Source organism: Temnothorax americanus, unplaced genomic scaffold, assembly GCF_048541705.1.
Source record: "Temnothorax americanus isolate GAGA-0224 unplaced genomic scaffold, ASM4854170v1 Scaffold19, whole genome shotgun sequence".
NCBI lineage: Eukaryota > Metazoa > Arthropoda > Insecta > Hymenoptera > Formicidae > Temnothorax > Temnothorax americanus.
In genome coordinates this window covers 311,932-326,955 of record NW_027509329.1, presented here as the reverse complement: position 1 = coordinate 326,955, position 15,024 = coordinate 311,932, and the positions used below count along the sequence as shown (strand labels likewise).

Genomic DNA, 15,024 nt, shown 5'->3' with positions numbered 1-15,024 from the left:
AAAATCGTAACAAAATTGTTATATAAACAATAAACATATACATGTGCGCATCATCTCAAGGTGAAAAAAATTATTAGCATACATAAAATTTGTGCAATCCTCTATTTGGACTGGACCAGGCATGTTAAACAGGTTTGTAAAAAAGGTGGCTGAACAAATGTGCTCGTTTATCAGGCATGTCTTCGATCGTGTGTTCTGTCTTTTTCCGGCAGATGCCGGGAACATTCAGTATTTTTCTCATTGAAAAAGATAACACCAAGCATATAGACACGATTCTAAAAAAAAAACGTAAAGTACTAAACAAGAAGTTAGGTATGAATGAGATGTAATGCGAAGCTTCTGTCAAACGATATAAAAATATCTAATTGAAATAATTTAATAAATATTTCATTTAATTAAATAATCAAGACACGTTATTCCGATATACGATAATTTCAAGCTTGATAATAAATCGTAACTAATGGAAAAGAAATGGAACAGATTAGGAATAATACGAAATACATATGGGTATTTTGACAGTATTTTGAAGAAAGGGGGGGGGGAGAGAGAGAGAGAGAGAGAAGAGCATGGCAAAAGTTCTCCAGCGGCGAATTCGTGGAGAAAAAAAAGAGAGATCGAAGAAGGGCCGCGCCCGTTGATTAGCGGATATCTTAATTACTGATTGGCCGCGCGGACTAATTAAATCGTAACTCAATCAGGAGTCCGACCTGCCTTCTGCGCCATGGCGATTTTACGAGCGTGTACGCGCGGTTTGGGGCCCCCACATACATACGTGTGGCTCGCTGATGGCGTATAGATGACTTCAAAGCTTTGAGTAACGCACTCTCCAACTACTCCCTACCCTGCCCCTTTTACATATTCCCTCCACCGATCTTTCTCGCGCGGCAGTGTCTCTTTTTTTACTTCGCCTTCTCTCTTTGCACGCCTTCCTTTTTTCCATCGGCGACCTCCTCGCTCTGAGACTGGCTTCGACAGCCTTTATATTCGCATGGAATAAAAAGTATAAGTAATTAGTAGTACCTACCGCCGCGTCTCCTGTGCCCGTTGAGCAATGTCCGCCGGATCCTCCCACTTTTCATTCGTATAAACCATTCGAGATATGAATTTTCAATAGCAGATCGTGCAGATGCGTTTTCGTACTGGTGTACGAGTACCTTTCATTTCTTTGCAAGTGTGGCGATGCGGGCTCGTGAATTTTGTTACGCGAGGACCAAGGCCCGTATACTCGTTCCACATTTAACGCAAATTTAACAATATAAATTCTTATTTCATATTTACATTTGAAGTGCAATATTGTTATTATAATGAAATAAATTTCGCTATTTGATGGCCATGATCAATACTAGGCATGCGGGTAAAAAATTTTATATACGTACAATATATATAACTCGTACTTCTTTTTTTCCGTAATACTCGAGTAGGATAGCTATTAACTTGTAAGCCAATTATAACTGTAATTATCGTAGATCCCAAGAATTACGTCGGATCCAACGCACCTGCAGTGTCATATTTTGCACACAAAATATATATTACTTACAAATATTAAAGTTGTCCGACTTAAAACTATAAGAATAACATTAAAAATAAATTATGAAAAGATAATATTTAATATAAAATGCTTGAAATCTCTAAGGATTTATCACTATTTTATATTTTAAATTGCAGTTTTCTCGATTTATGCGATAAAAAAGTAAAGTAAATTAGGATAAAATCTGTAATGCGTAAATCTGTATGCGATTAAAAATCAAGAACATTTCTTTGCTATTACTCCTGCGAATTCTCTCAGTATGTTTACAAAAGTTCTGAAAATTCGATTATCAGTATACTATCATTTAATTACAAATATAATATACATATTATAAAAAACGATATGCATACATTTTAGATAAGATATAAAATATTTCTGTCTCAACAAAGTTTCCCCAACACTTATGAAGACTAGACAGTAATAAACTCCTCATCCATGTTATATATGTATAATGTCTAAAATATTCAACGATTACCGCTTATCATTATATTTTTTAGTACAGACAATAAATCGTAGAGTCGTAAAGTACTGGTCTTCGGTTGTCATGTTAAGAACCATTTCTTGTGTATCATCCAAGCTTCAAAGTAAAAATAGAATAAAATAAATCTTCTTATATCTTAAAGTTGACTTAAGAATACAAAACAAGAATAAATTTATAATAAATCTAGACTATAAAACAAGATTAAATTTATAATAAATTAGTATACTACTATATAATTCTTCTAATATGATTGACAAATATAATAAATAATAAATTTTAGATTCTATTATGAATGCTAAATGATGTCTACTGTATATGTATATATGATATGCTAAAGGAATCGCGCAAATAAGTTCTCAAACTGAAAAAGAATATATAAAAATTAATTTATAAATTTTCTAAAAAATGATCATTTAATGTCAAGAAACAACAAAGTATATAATTTTACTCAACATTTATATCAGTATTTAACAAATTAATGTAATGTTTCCTAACATTTTCTGTTTATTTATCTCATTTTAATATTAATTTTTTGATAAATAAAATTCTATTTTTTTTAAATTTTGTTTTGTTAAGAGACAATGAGAGAGAGAGAGAGATCTCAAAATAGTTTTATCATCTTATAATCATTTTTTATTCTTTTCGTCTTTAGTCATTAAATATGAAAGTAATAAAAATGTTACCTTTATGAATGCTCATACCACCGGTCGACATAATCCATGTTTATCCGGTCGATGATTCTGCGGACATTCTTGCTTCTGTCTATCTGGTACATTTATGAAATATGCACGAGCGGGAACAGAAGTTCTGTCTTGTTGCTTGGTCGATGTTGGTGGCAAATACTCATTTCCTTGGCAACTCGTTAGCGTCAAACTGATCGTTATCAATACGAGTAATACGAACATTCTTATGAAATATGCCATTTCTAATATTTAAATTCCAGTAAATATTAGTCACACCTACAAGACTAGCAGGAAATTTGATTCGTTATCCCCGTAGTTAGAAATCGCGGGTACTACTGGCGTTGAAGTCTCAACAATTCACCGATTCTTATGTTCTGCCAAATTTCTCCGAGTATACCCGCTATTTATAATCATCTCTGTCGATTACGTAAACTACCTTTTCACTACTACTTCAAACAACTCGCTGACGTGTTTAAAATTTTGAAATACGTAGATAGAATGGTGCATGATTAAGGAAAGGAAGAAGCTGTCCTTGAAGATTATACCATAAATATTCATTATGGATATTATCGCGTTGCTTCCTAGAAATGAAAATTAATTGCAAGATTTAAGGAAGTATAGAAAAACGATCTCTTTTTTTACAACATAAAAATTAATCTTGATAGTATATATTATTACCTTCCTCGGTCGAAGTTTAAAAATAAACTACAATTTCTATATCTGTATTGTGTGCGACGTATTTAGTTTTTCAATATAGAATTAAATATCTAATTGATTTAGGCATTATATAATATCCTGCATCTAATTATCTTCATCCTTTTTAGTAGAACAATTAAATGCTCATTAAGTTTATTAATTACTCATATCAATCCAATGTTAGTGCATTAACAAAAATCAAAGTATACGTTATAATTGAATAGTTACAACAACATTATGAAATAAATTTTCTACATATTAATCTCTATATATCCTATAATATTTTTTGTTATACATTTCTATTAATAAAATAAAATAAAATTACCTTAATCGTTATACAAATAGCAATCCATTTTATCTTTTCTAGAAATTTTTTTTATTTGAAAGACAAAAATAATTAAAAATCAGTTTTAATATCTTAATATTTTTTTATTCTTACTCATAATTATATATATTTCGGCGGGTATTTTCCGAGGTCTTATCTTCTGTACCATTTGAACCATTCTTTCGGTAGGTGTGAGATGCTAGCAGGAAGATCCATGTATGTGTACTTACCAAGCTTGTGAGGCTTGGTTGTGGAAGAATTTTTTTTGATTTCGTGACAAATTGTTGACAATAATACCGCAATGATTAATAACAGAGTCATAAATATCGTGAAGTTTCTCATTTTTGGAACGCGGAAATTTTAGTCAAATCACACAGTAAAAAATTTTGTGTACCAAATGTTAATGAAAGTCCACTCTAAATTTTGTGTTAATATAACTTATTCATTGTGTTACTTGTTGACATTTAGAAATGTTATATCAACATTTTTTACAAGTTATTTTTACATTATGGTAAACATACATTGTAAAAAATGTCAATATAACATTTCTAAATGTCAACAAGTAACACGATGAATGAGTTATTTTAACACAAAATTTAGAGTGGACTTTCATTGGCATTAAATTTTTTACTGTGCAGGAACAAAATTGATGCGTTGTTTTTAGGAATGAATTCGTAGGAATCCTTAACGTTCAATGAATTCACGAAAATTAGTACACACATTCTACTTACAATTAGTGCCCCTTATGTATCAGCTATTTATAATTATGCCTTGATGATTACGTAAACAGTTTAACACAATTCATCAATATTTTTATTGCCAACCGCGCTCAAGGCCAGCCATCATAAAAGAGACATATAATTAACCAATTTCTACGGAGCTGTAAAAAGTTATAGTCTTTAATTTAAGAATATGATCAATATTACTATATATAATACAAGAGTACATCAATATTTTACGAAATAACGAAATTATGGATATTAAGATAAATATGTAATAGTCTCGTTGTATATGTATTTCACTAAAATTTATTAAATTTTAGTTTAGATTACTAAATTTAATAGTAAAAATATCTCGTACGCGCAAATTACAACAATAAAAGATATCTCATTAAATATATCTCAAACTAAATTTTTATTAAATATTCGGACGTATTATAAATGAGATACACTATGGTTTAGAGAAACGAATATTTAAAAAATAAAGTTGTCAGCAATTCACAAAAATTAAAATATTTTTTTCATGTATATTGACTGTCATGTTATACACGTCATTAATATATGTATTTCTTGTTTCCGAGAGTTATTTAAATATGATGACGCCCAATTTTCGTCAGAAAGAAGTTTCGTTGTTTAGTGATATTTTACAGAAAAGAAATTACAAAAGAAAATGTATTTGAGTTGTTGGGATTTTTTCATGAAATTGATTGTCATTCATAAATGATGTAACGGTTCATGTGTTAAATAAGTTTTTTGAAATATATGATTTAGAGCATAAAAAGATAATTATAAAAAATAAAATATCCGGTAACAAATCAATATATGCGAAAAAAAATATAAATAAAGATTTTCAGTAGAAAAGAAACTACAAATATGGGCCTTAGAGATCCTGTATATTGAGAACGCTTTGTGTAACACAGTTACTGATATTCGAGCAACAGTAACACTGGGCAGTAAACGAGCGTCTTAACGGTCTTAACTAATGTAGAGGATGGCAGAGACAAAAAGCGTGATATCAGCATACGTGAATTTTGTAACAAATTGGTGGGTATCGTTGACCACTAGAGCCGCGCGAAACCGCCTCTCTTTATATTTATAATAGCAATCGTTTCATCATCCCGAACGCCTTTAGCAGGGCGGTTAACTGCTCCATACACGAAGCAATTAATTACGCGTAGTCTGCATTAATCTTTGCAAATTGGGACCGAAATCCTCGGAGTACGCCCTACAATTTATAGTACTCCCTGTTCATCTGATCGCGCAATAAAACCAAACCGTCCTATAAAACAAACGCAGATTTCTCTTTTCAACTCGGTTGGATAGTCGAACGATAAAAGATAAGGCCTTTTGTTATGAAATCATTATGTATACATGGTGTTTCGTAATAATTCTTTAACTGATATAAATCAATATAATTCGCGATAAAAATTGCGATTTCCTTTTATGCATTTTTACGACGCATGACTACTAAAAAAAAACAAATAAACATATATAATAAATTTTTACTTTTTTAAAATATAAAACTAAAATATATATAATTTACTCTCACATTAATTGTTGAGAGTATTTAATACTTTAGATCACAATCAAATAATGTAATTATAAAATTGTACGACAAATACTTTAATTGCATTTCTTATTTATTCAATCTTGTCGAGGATCAATTTTTGCGCCTCATAAATTCTTCGGCAAGACACCGTCATCAATTCTTGCTCCTTAGATGTATACAACAAACGAATAAAGGACTGTACGCCGTTTCTTCCTACTATACACGGTAATGACATAAAAATATCCTTTTCCAATCCGTGTCGGCAACCCTAAAATATATTTGACATTTTTAGCCAAGTTTTGACAGTTATTTTTATATTTTTATCACTCGAATATTTCTTTATCTTTATATTTGTCGTTATCTTTTATTACACGATAATGAATTAATATTGCAATTATACAATGCGAGATAAAAGTAATTAAAAAATAGTTCTCAAAGCATGCGAGCAGTATCATCAAACAGAAGCTTAATAGCTCCAATAAAACTTATCGATACCTTCACGAACGTAGAGACAGTAAAACAGGCGCAAGTATTGCGCACGATAGCATCAACAATTTCGCCTGCACAGATTCCGACTGCCCAGCTGTGATAGCCTTTCTTGACGATCAAGTCATTGTCGCTATCGACAACTTTCGTGTGTAAATCACCCCAGGATTCTGGATCCGTTTTTGTGCCGATCTCTTTGTTTATATCTTTTAAAGGCATACCCATTACCGCAACAGTGGACCAGACCGGGACTAACATTTATTCAAATAAGGAATATAATGAAAATGTTGAAACAGAAATCGACCAGATTAAATAAAAACGTACGGAAATGTTTATCATAATTTTCAATATTATAACGCTAATTATACCAGAAGCCGGTCCGCTCTCGCCAATGATTAACGCTTGAATCGCGCTTGCTGAAATTCCGAGTTTCTGAGCGATAAAATACTGAAATCTACAGCTGTCTAGAAATGTTCCTAGTCCTATAACACGATTCGGTGGAAACCCAGACAGCTTCATAGCGACGTACGACAGAATGTCGACTAAATAAAGGGATTGACATAATGATTCAAGAGTATCATACTGTACTTACTCTCTTGTTCGATTAAAATTGATTTATCACGAGTTATAATGCGTTTGAACGTTACAGAATATCTTATAGAGAGACGATTGACACACAATAGGGGTATTCAAATAAGTTAGAGTTTAACGGTTTGACAGGTTATGTCGGGTTAAAATCGGGTAAAAAGTTAATTTTTAAACTTTTAACCACAAAGATTAATGTGATAAGTTAATGAGTCACTAAATGTATTTTGCATAACCTTAAAGAGTAGCGCCAAAGTTAATTAATTAACTTTTTACTGGACTTTAACCCGACATAATCTGTCAAACCGTTAAACTTTAACTTATTTGAATACCCCTATTATCAAATGCCAATGTATAAAATGCCTATCAGATAACGTATATGTGCAATTTCTAGTGTGGCAAACACATTAAATATGACAATAAGACGTATACCTGGCTTCGAAAGAATGAGAAGCACGCTGTTCGGCGCGTACTTGGAAACGTTCGGAATGACGTCCTTAAAAATTTTCAGATTATGCTCCAGATAATCGGCCAGCTGCTGATCTTCACGAGACTGGCTTTCAACTGTGATCACGCATACCGCTGCGTCTCTGGCACAAGCATAATCTATCGGAGCGTAATACACGCTGGATGATTTATCGTTTATCACAGAATTTTATTTGTTTCCACGTGCGTTTGCACGTGGGATATTTTTGTGAAAGAAAATTATGGAAAAGACAGAGAACCTATTCTCTCTACTTTCAAAGGTCGCGTAAGAAATTAAAATACCTTCGAGCTCTTGCTTTATTAGTGTTATTATCAATTTTAAATTATTACTAATTAATTTCTGGATATGCGTGTCGCTTGTACGTCGTTTATCGCACGAAATTCAATCACCGCGCGGTTTATCTTAATTTTATTAACATCCCGAGATGTCTCAATGCAGGCAATAACGCGCACGAACGTCACCTCTGGCGACCTTATCGCTAATCGCGACCGCGCGATTTACTTATCCGAACGTTAAAGCGCGGTTGTTCTGAGATAATTGCTCGTTACTCGCGGACAGTGTAATGACGGTCTCGCTATTTTTCTGCAGCCTCCTCCCCATCAGGCTTCACCTTTGGTACCGACAATCCGGGGATTGCCGAGGTACGCCGCCGCATGGCTGATGTCTTCTGCTTCCGCCTTAGCGAGATCCTCGTTCACGTCGATGAGGACGAGCTCGGAGGCGAGGCGCTGCAAAAGAATCACACAGGGGGATGAACGGTGTATAACAGGGTAGGCAGAGAGAAGCTAGAGAGTAATTAACGGCAACTGGTCGCTGCCCGGCGGGCAGTGTTATTACGCGCTTCGAATCGTTATGCAATGGGAGCATCAGGCAGGCCCTCCCCCCGAGAATCGCATTAAGATACGAGCGAGCGCGCGCGATCAATCGCGCCATTTGCAAAGTCCCCTAATGCGAGGAATCGTTAAGATCCGATCAAGGAGCAGCGCATCGAGAAAGCGCGTTATTTTCGGGAGGATCCACAATGTCGGCTTCGCTTCATCGTGGTCGTCGTCGTCGTTGTTGCCGCCGCCGCCGGTACCCGGTGACACAAACGACGTCTTACCCAGAGCGATAACTCATTCATGAATAATTATAGGACCGGTACGGCTTCTCGCCGGTTCCTCTTCCCGGGGACTACCTTCCGTCCTACCGTCGCGGCAGCCGCTACAAGATTTTCGACCGTATAGCGACTGCGTTCCTCATGAAATGTCAAACGAGCATGAAGAATGCTTCAGCGACCCCCTGTCCGCACGTGTTTCATTTTTCTCCCGCAATCATGGTTTCTTCGTAAACGTTGTCTATTTGTTTCCCCATGAATTTTTTAGTTTCATTAAGGTATCGTACACGTATACCCAGGGATACCCAGGGATATCGTAAATGTAACGTTATACGAGTCCGTGAAGTGTGGCAAATGGCGCGGCAAACGAGCGGTATAAGGGACCGCTGGTAATCTATATTCGTTTTTGAACGACGGATCATTAAGCTTCGAGCGGTTCTAATTTGTGCGGGTTAATTTGTGGTATATAATGAGATATTCAGACGATCATGTAAATCACCCCGTAAAAGTTAATGGGCATTATTCTCCTAGGGCAGTATCGTATATGTACAAACGCGTTTTTGTGATAATGGCCTATGGACGGTGCGTTAAATGTACACTTTACCAAGACGTTTACATCCGAACGGACGGAGACGTATTTTCCTCGGGCAGATGGTGCTTTCACACCTCACATTAAGACAAACGCCGGGCTAACTACAAAACGGCTTCTTAATATATTATGTTGCGCTCTCACGCTTCCGATCTGTTATTGTACGCCACTTAATTATCATACTTCATCAAGCGTGACTTCCGAAAGGTGTGGAGTATCGTAAGGTGCTGAACTTCTGAATAGATCTATCACTCTTTCATCATCTCGTAATAACCGTAAGTCTGTAAGTCTTTCGCAATATTAGGCATAACTCTAACTAACATCATGGATAATTAATACGTAGTCACTCTTTTCTTGTAAATAATTCATGCGTAATTTTCTTCGTTCTATGTTTAATTATACATAAATATTTGGCGAATTATGTGTGTCTTGTCGTTTCCTCTTCTTTTCCTTTTCTGTATCTTTTTTTTTTATATTTGGTAATTCTAATTAGATTCTTATATTCCATACCGATCCATATTTAAATAATTGTATAGATTTTAAAGCAGTATCCATTGTGGGCAAGAAATATTATTAGAACTATATCTATGGTAAAATATGATGTGCAAGCAATAACCATTTTTCAATAGTTTAGAAACATTTATAGGACTCATCGTGATAACACGCGATACATGCTTGGAGGATGGCTTTAATTTTCTCATTATTTTTATTGGATAGCTTAAATACACTCACAATCAGCCATTATCTAAAAATCTCTTCATAAGAAGACACAATTACTTGAATATTAATATCGATATAAATATGGCCCGGGATATGAATGACGTATTTTTTGCCGAAAGTTCTGTAATGTATAATTTGCGCAGCTTACCTAAATACAGAATATGCAATAAGATATGTCGCAATAGGATAAGAGAGAACAAGACGTAACAGATGCCAGGCACGTATAGTTGTGAAGAATTTGGGTACGGTAGATTCGCAAGGTGGACGATAAGCCATAGCCGTCGTATTTTTGTACCTCGCGATGATCTCGTTGATGCGATCAGCCATGCTACGCTGTGAGGTGCAGCAGCACGACTCGGTCATATTTTTCGCTTCTTATTTTTTCCTCTTTATGCCTTTCTTCCCGTTTTTTCCCGCAGCATCTTCGGTCGCTGAACATTCCGGTAATCAGGAGATCTTCATGATCACGTCGGATAAGCGCCACCGAAATTTCGTGCTTCGTAGTTAATTTAAATACTCAATATTGGCTAGAGAAGTACATGTTTCTAATTTTTATAATGACTACAAGGAAGTCATTTGTCACTGTCAAGAGAGCCAACAACGAAACGATTTTAAGGAAATCCACGGCATTAATTTGATGGGCAATTTTCGTCAAAAGCTGTTATCGTATGCGGTAACGGGTTCTCTAATATCCTAGTTATTCTCGTATCATTCTGACCTCCTCGATAATACACACGATAAACTCCACTGTATATTATTTAGTCTCTCTCGATATATGCACCACAAGACCGTCCAACGAGAAGTCTATCGTCCGTCAGTTACGCCCTCCGCGTCCCACCGCGTGCACACACCATTGTTTGCCCTCGTAAATTTGCGGAAACCGTAACCTAGAATTAGTCGCCCACATTTATTACCCTTCTACCGGAATGTACTCAGCATATGGATGTAATACTATTGCACCTTGTAACGTCGCAAGCCACAATGTGTTCCGTCTAAACTGTTAATTTTCCTCCTTGTGATGCAACAGATACGAAATTATGCCTAAACAATACAATAATAATATATGATTTCATTTAGAACGTTACAAACAGTTTCATATTTCTCGTATTTCCCATTATTACATAATTCAAGGCATGTCGAGACAAAAAAAAAAGTTTGCAAGTGTACACAACTGTTCCATGAAATTTCTAAAAAGCTTCTAAGAATGTCTTTCGTAAAATATCGAATCGATTACTATTGTGTAATAATAATGACTATAGAGAGGTATGCGTTTCCCGAGGATTTCAAGTGAACCGTGTTGTAAATTGCAGTCTCTCTCCATAGTTACTAACATAAATCAGTCAGTTAGAGCCGTCCTGCGGGGGCGCATTGGCCGACGTGTAAATGCTCGCGTTACGATCCGATAACGAGCGAAAGGATCGGCCCACTTCTGCATCTTCTATCATCTTCTTCCTGCCATCTTCCTTTCTCTTCCATGTTCCGTTCCGCTCCTTCCTACAGCCGAATTCCCTCCTCTAGTCTTCCGTGCTGGATCATTTGCATAATAGCTTTTTTTGAGCCGGCACCACACATACACGCTAACGAGCCTACATTCAGGACTCGTTCCTGTAAACTTGCACGTATACTCGTGCGTAAACCTACACACGTCGTTAGGGCATTCCTTGGCACCGTCGTCCTTTGTTGCAACTCGAGGGTATCTCCCGAGGTTCGCCAACGGTGGAGCATTATATCTTTGATCTTCGACGAACAAATACGAATTACGTGCTCGAGCTAGATGGATACCGGCGCTATGTCTCATTCAGTTCACTCATATAGTCAGTATCATTGTGGACACGTTTAGATTGACGTATCGAGCACATTATATCATCTGATGGAATAAGGCACGGATCGATTACGCACGTGTGCATTAATCAATGTTGATACACCTTTTCCGGAGTATATAAAAATGTGTATCAATGAAGTATATTAGTATTGACGTTGACTTACACGCTTCAGAATTTTTACAAAGTCAACAGTAATTTACGAGATGTGCCGCTAATATTAAAATGTTACACTGTTGAAAGAAAATAGATAATAAATTTGAAGAGTGTGTATTTAAAGTTATTGCGCTGAATGCAAATTAATTTATGAATAAATTTTTATACTTGAGTAATATTTATCATAAAGGTTATAAAAAGTATAACAAGTTTTTGTTCATTATCTATGCGTGTACCATTATACAGCTAACAAAAAATATATGTGCTGTTATATTTTATGCGATAATAAAACAATTCAATGTTATAAAAATACATCGCATTCGTGTATAAAAATTAATTGAAAAATTGAAATGGCACGAAAGGTTAGAAACTAAAAGGAAATAAAAAATCCGCTAACTTTGAATAGGATTGCTATAGCAACTGCGACACCCTTGGGCGCACTGCCGACGACGACGACCTTGACACGATGGCTATCCACAAGATGTTCTGCCTGTTTGGCCAATAAAATAGTTACTGTGTTGCCGGCGATCTCGGGTAGTTTCCTTCTTGTCTCGGTCATATCCGATATGCCGATGCTCTTCTACACTTCGAAATGTAACACTAAATAATTTAGACGAACCAAAAATCGCTTGACATTGTGAATATCTCTGATTGAGACCACGAAATTTGACGCTCCGTATTAAAATTTACATAAGATAGGATGCGTCTGGAAAAGCAGACAGTTGAAAAAAATATTTTTGACAGGAGCACAATGAAATTGACAACGGATACGTAACAAGTAGATTTTACTGTCGATTTGGAATGGCTACGTAAAATGGGATATGCAATAAGGTGATGGTTGTATCGGTTCTGTATGATCGAACGTGAGAGAACTCTCTTTGCCTCTCGTGTCCGACGTATCTCGTACGCTCATAATGTACTATATGTACGAGATGTGAACTTCAAGTTATCTTGTAGCACGAGATATACAATCCGATTAACACATTCGATCACGGACGAAAAGATGCTATCGATAAATTCAATCGCGCCGTACAGGATCAATTATAGTCGGAAAGAATGCTCGTTATACAAAAAGGTAAATGCTCGGGGCAGATGTAGAGGAGACGAATCGCCAATTGGACGCATCGTTCCTATGGTCTTCGTTTTTCTAAGGATTGAAGGACGTAAAATTGATCGACAGCTGCTGGCGAAGCCGCACAGGTGGGATGCGCCGCGTTCCTGGAGAGATACTGCCAATTTTATAGGATATTTGAGAAGAGATCGAGAAGAGATTCTTAGGAATCGACTCTTCTATTCCATCCTTATAAACTTTGCTCTCTAATTTAGTTCATTATTATTATTTTTTTATTATTATAAAGACGTATAAACTTGCTTTATTTCAATAATTATTTAATTTCCGCTATTAAAAAATATATATGTATATATGTATAAAACACAACGACTTCACTATATACAACAAGATTTAAAGCTAATGTAAAAACAAAGGTTTTAGTTTAAATTATCCAATCTTCTTTAGCCGCAGCTCTCAACCGTATACTCGCCTCGCACGCAATGGAGAGTGCATTTTCATCCGCCCTTTCACCTTTCCACCGTACATCGTTCGACTGCGTAAATCAAAATTCGATCGAGCAAAAAAGAAACGGTAATCAGCTCCGCACGCGTGGAACATTGTAGCGCGAGTTGCATGTACCGTTCGTAAGCAATCTTAGAAGAACGCGCGGCTGGTTTAATTTTCCAGGAAGTTAAGTTTCACTCATATATCGTTTATTACGGCGATCGAATGTACGCACGTGGAAACCGGTTGCCAGGTGCAAGGCATCGCCTTTATTGATGAAGATGCATTCTAGGATGTCGCTCCTTCTCCCCGTTTCTTCGACCCCCACTTCCCCCTTCCTCGCTATTTCCGCGCCGCGTATCCATTCGCATCCGTTCGCGAGGTCCTTTACGTTTCTCGCTCTCCTCTCTTCCTCAGCCGGTCGTCACTCTTCAATGTCGCTCGACTCGCGAAGAATGCCGCACTCACGTAGCACACCGCGGATGCTGTCGGCGCACCGTTGTACCGCTGTCTTTTCCTGATCGTTCAGCTTCTGCCGCACCGTGGCGTATACACCTTCCCGACCGAGGACACAGGGTACCGACATATACACATCTTTATCGGTCCCGTGGGCGCAACTCTGCGAACAGAAATTCCTCGACCTTGTTTTCCCCGTCGCGCCAATCGAATAAACGCGTCTGAGAACTTTTGTTCAACGTGCGAAAGCACGGATTGTTTGTCAGCAAAGAGTCAATATAATTGTAAAGTCGATAAAAAAAAAACAAAAACGCATATTAAAAATTCATCATTATCTTACATATTAAATGCAACTTCCAACTTTCTTTCATATTTGATTCTTAATTAATTATTCTGTAATCTATGTATGTTGCAACCAGAAAAACTAATAGTAAATTATTATGGAACTCGAATCTGTCTTCAGAATTAAATTAATACATTTCTTTGATTTTGGAGTAACGATAAATTATTAAAATCTGTTCAATAATATAAATCTACTCAATAACTTTATAGAACGTTAACTTGATTATATCTCTCACGTGTATGTACGTCGACACTGGCAATATAACTTTGGTATTCCTGACGATGGCATCGACGATCTCAGCAGTGCAGATCCCGAGAGCCCAGCAGCTCGGCCCTCTCTCGCCCTTCTTCCGATTAAGCTCCGTGTCGCTGTAAACACAACGCGAAGATTTTATTACTTCCTTAAATTCTCTCGAAAATGCTCCGTGATCTTAACCACTGACGTTTTATTTACAGCCTCGGAAATGTCACGCCACTTCTCGGGATCATCCGCCTCACCCATTCGTGGGTTTATGTCGCGTATCTTCGTACCCGCGACGTGAACGCTCGACCATACAGAAACTATACGAAGCGGCAGATGTTGGAAGGAAAGAGAGACCGTAACTTTTAAGTCGTTTACAATATAACCAAAGTATGTGTGATACTTTTCATCGCGAATGGTATTTGCATATATAAAAATGTATTGTGTATTTACATTTAAAAATACCCTAATAGAGTACTATAATGATTGGTGGTGAAATCTTGCTAAATA

The 15,024-nt window shown here is 36.3% G+C and overlaps 2 protein-coding genes across 2 annotated transcripts in view; both read right to left on the bottom strand.

Moving 5' to 3' along the window:
* Positions 1-6,072: 6,072 nt before the first annotated feature.
* Positions 6,073-12,479, bottom strand: LOC143896605 (L-lactate dehydrogenase A-like 6A). Its single transcript, XM_077404559.1, has 6 exons — positions 12,318-12,479; positions 8,150-8,267; positions 7,485-7,658; positions 6,836-7,009; positions 6,477-6,718; positions 6,073-6,249 (listed from the first exon to the last, which is right to left on the bottom strand). Exons 1-6 carry the CDS (start codon positions 12,477-12,479, stop codon positions 6,073-6,075), a joined length of 1,047 nt encoding a protein of 348 aa, XP_077260685.1.
* A 760-nt stretch (positions 12,480-13,239) lies between these two features.
* The window catches only part of LOC143896604 (L-lactate dehydrogenase), a 141,986-nt gene continuing 140,201 nt past the window's right edge, over positions 13,240-15,024 (bottom strand). Inside the window, exons 8-10 of the mRNA XM_077404558.1 lie at positions 14,717-14,834; positions 14,510-14,642; positions 13,240-14,094 (exon numbers count right to left, since the gene is read on the bottom strand). Coding sequence (XP_077260684.1) covers positions 13,900-14,094; positions 14,510-14,642; positions 14,717-14,834 — 446 coding nt within the window. The 3' untranslated portion in view covers positions 13,240-13,899. The remainder of the gene's footprint in view (positions 14,095-14,509; positions 14,643-14,716; positions 14,835-15,024) is intronic.

Coding starts and splice junctions, on each gene's coding strand:
- LOC143896605 (XM_077404559.1), bottom strand. CDS start 12,479: ATGACCGAGACAAGAAGGAAACTACCCGAGATCGCCGGCAACACAGTA. Junction 7,010..7,484: donor TCTCATTCTTTCGAAGCCAG/GTATACGTCTTA, acceptor CCCTTTATTTAG/TCGACATTCTGTCGTACGTC. Junction 6,719..6,835: donor CGAGAGCGGACCGGCTTCTG/GTATAATTAGCG, acceptor AATAAATGTTAG/TCCCGGTCTGGTCCACTGTT.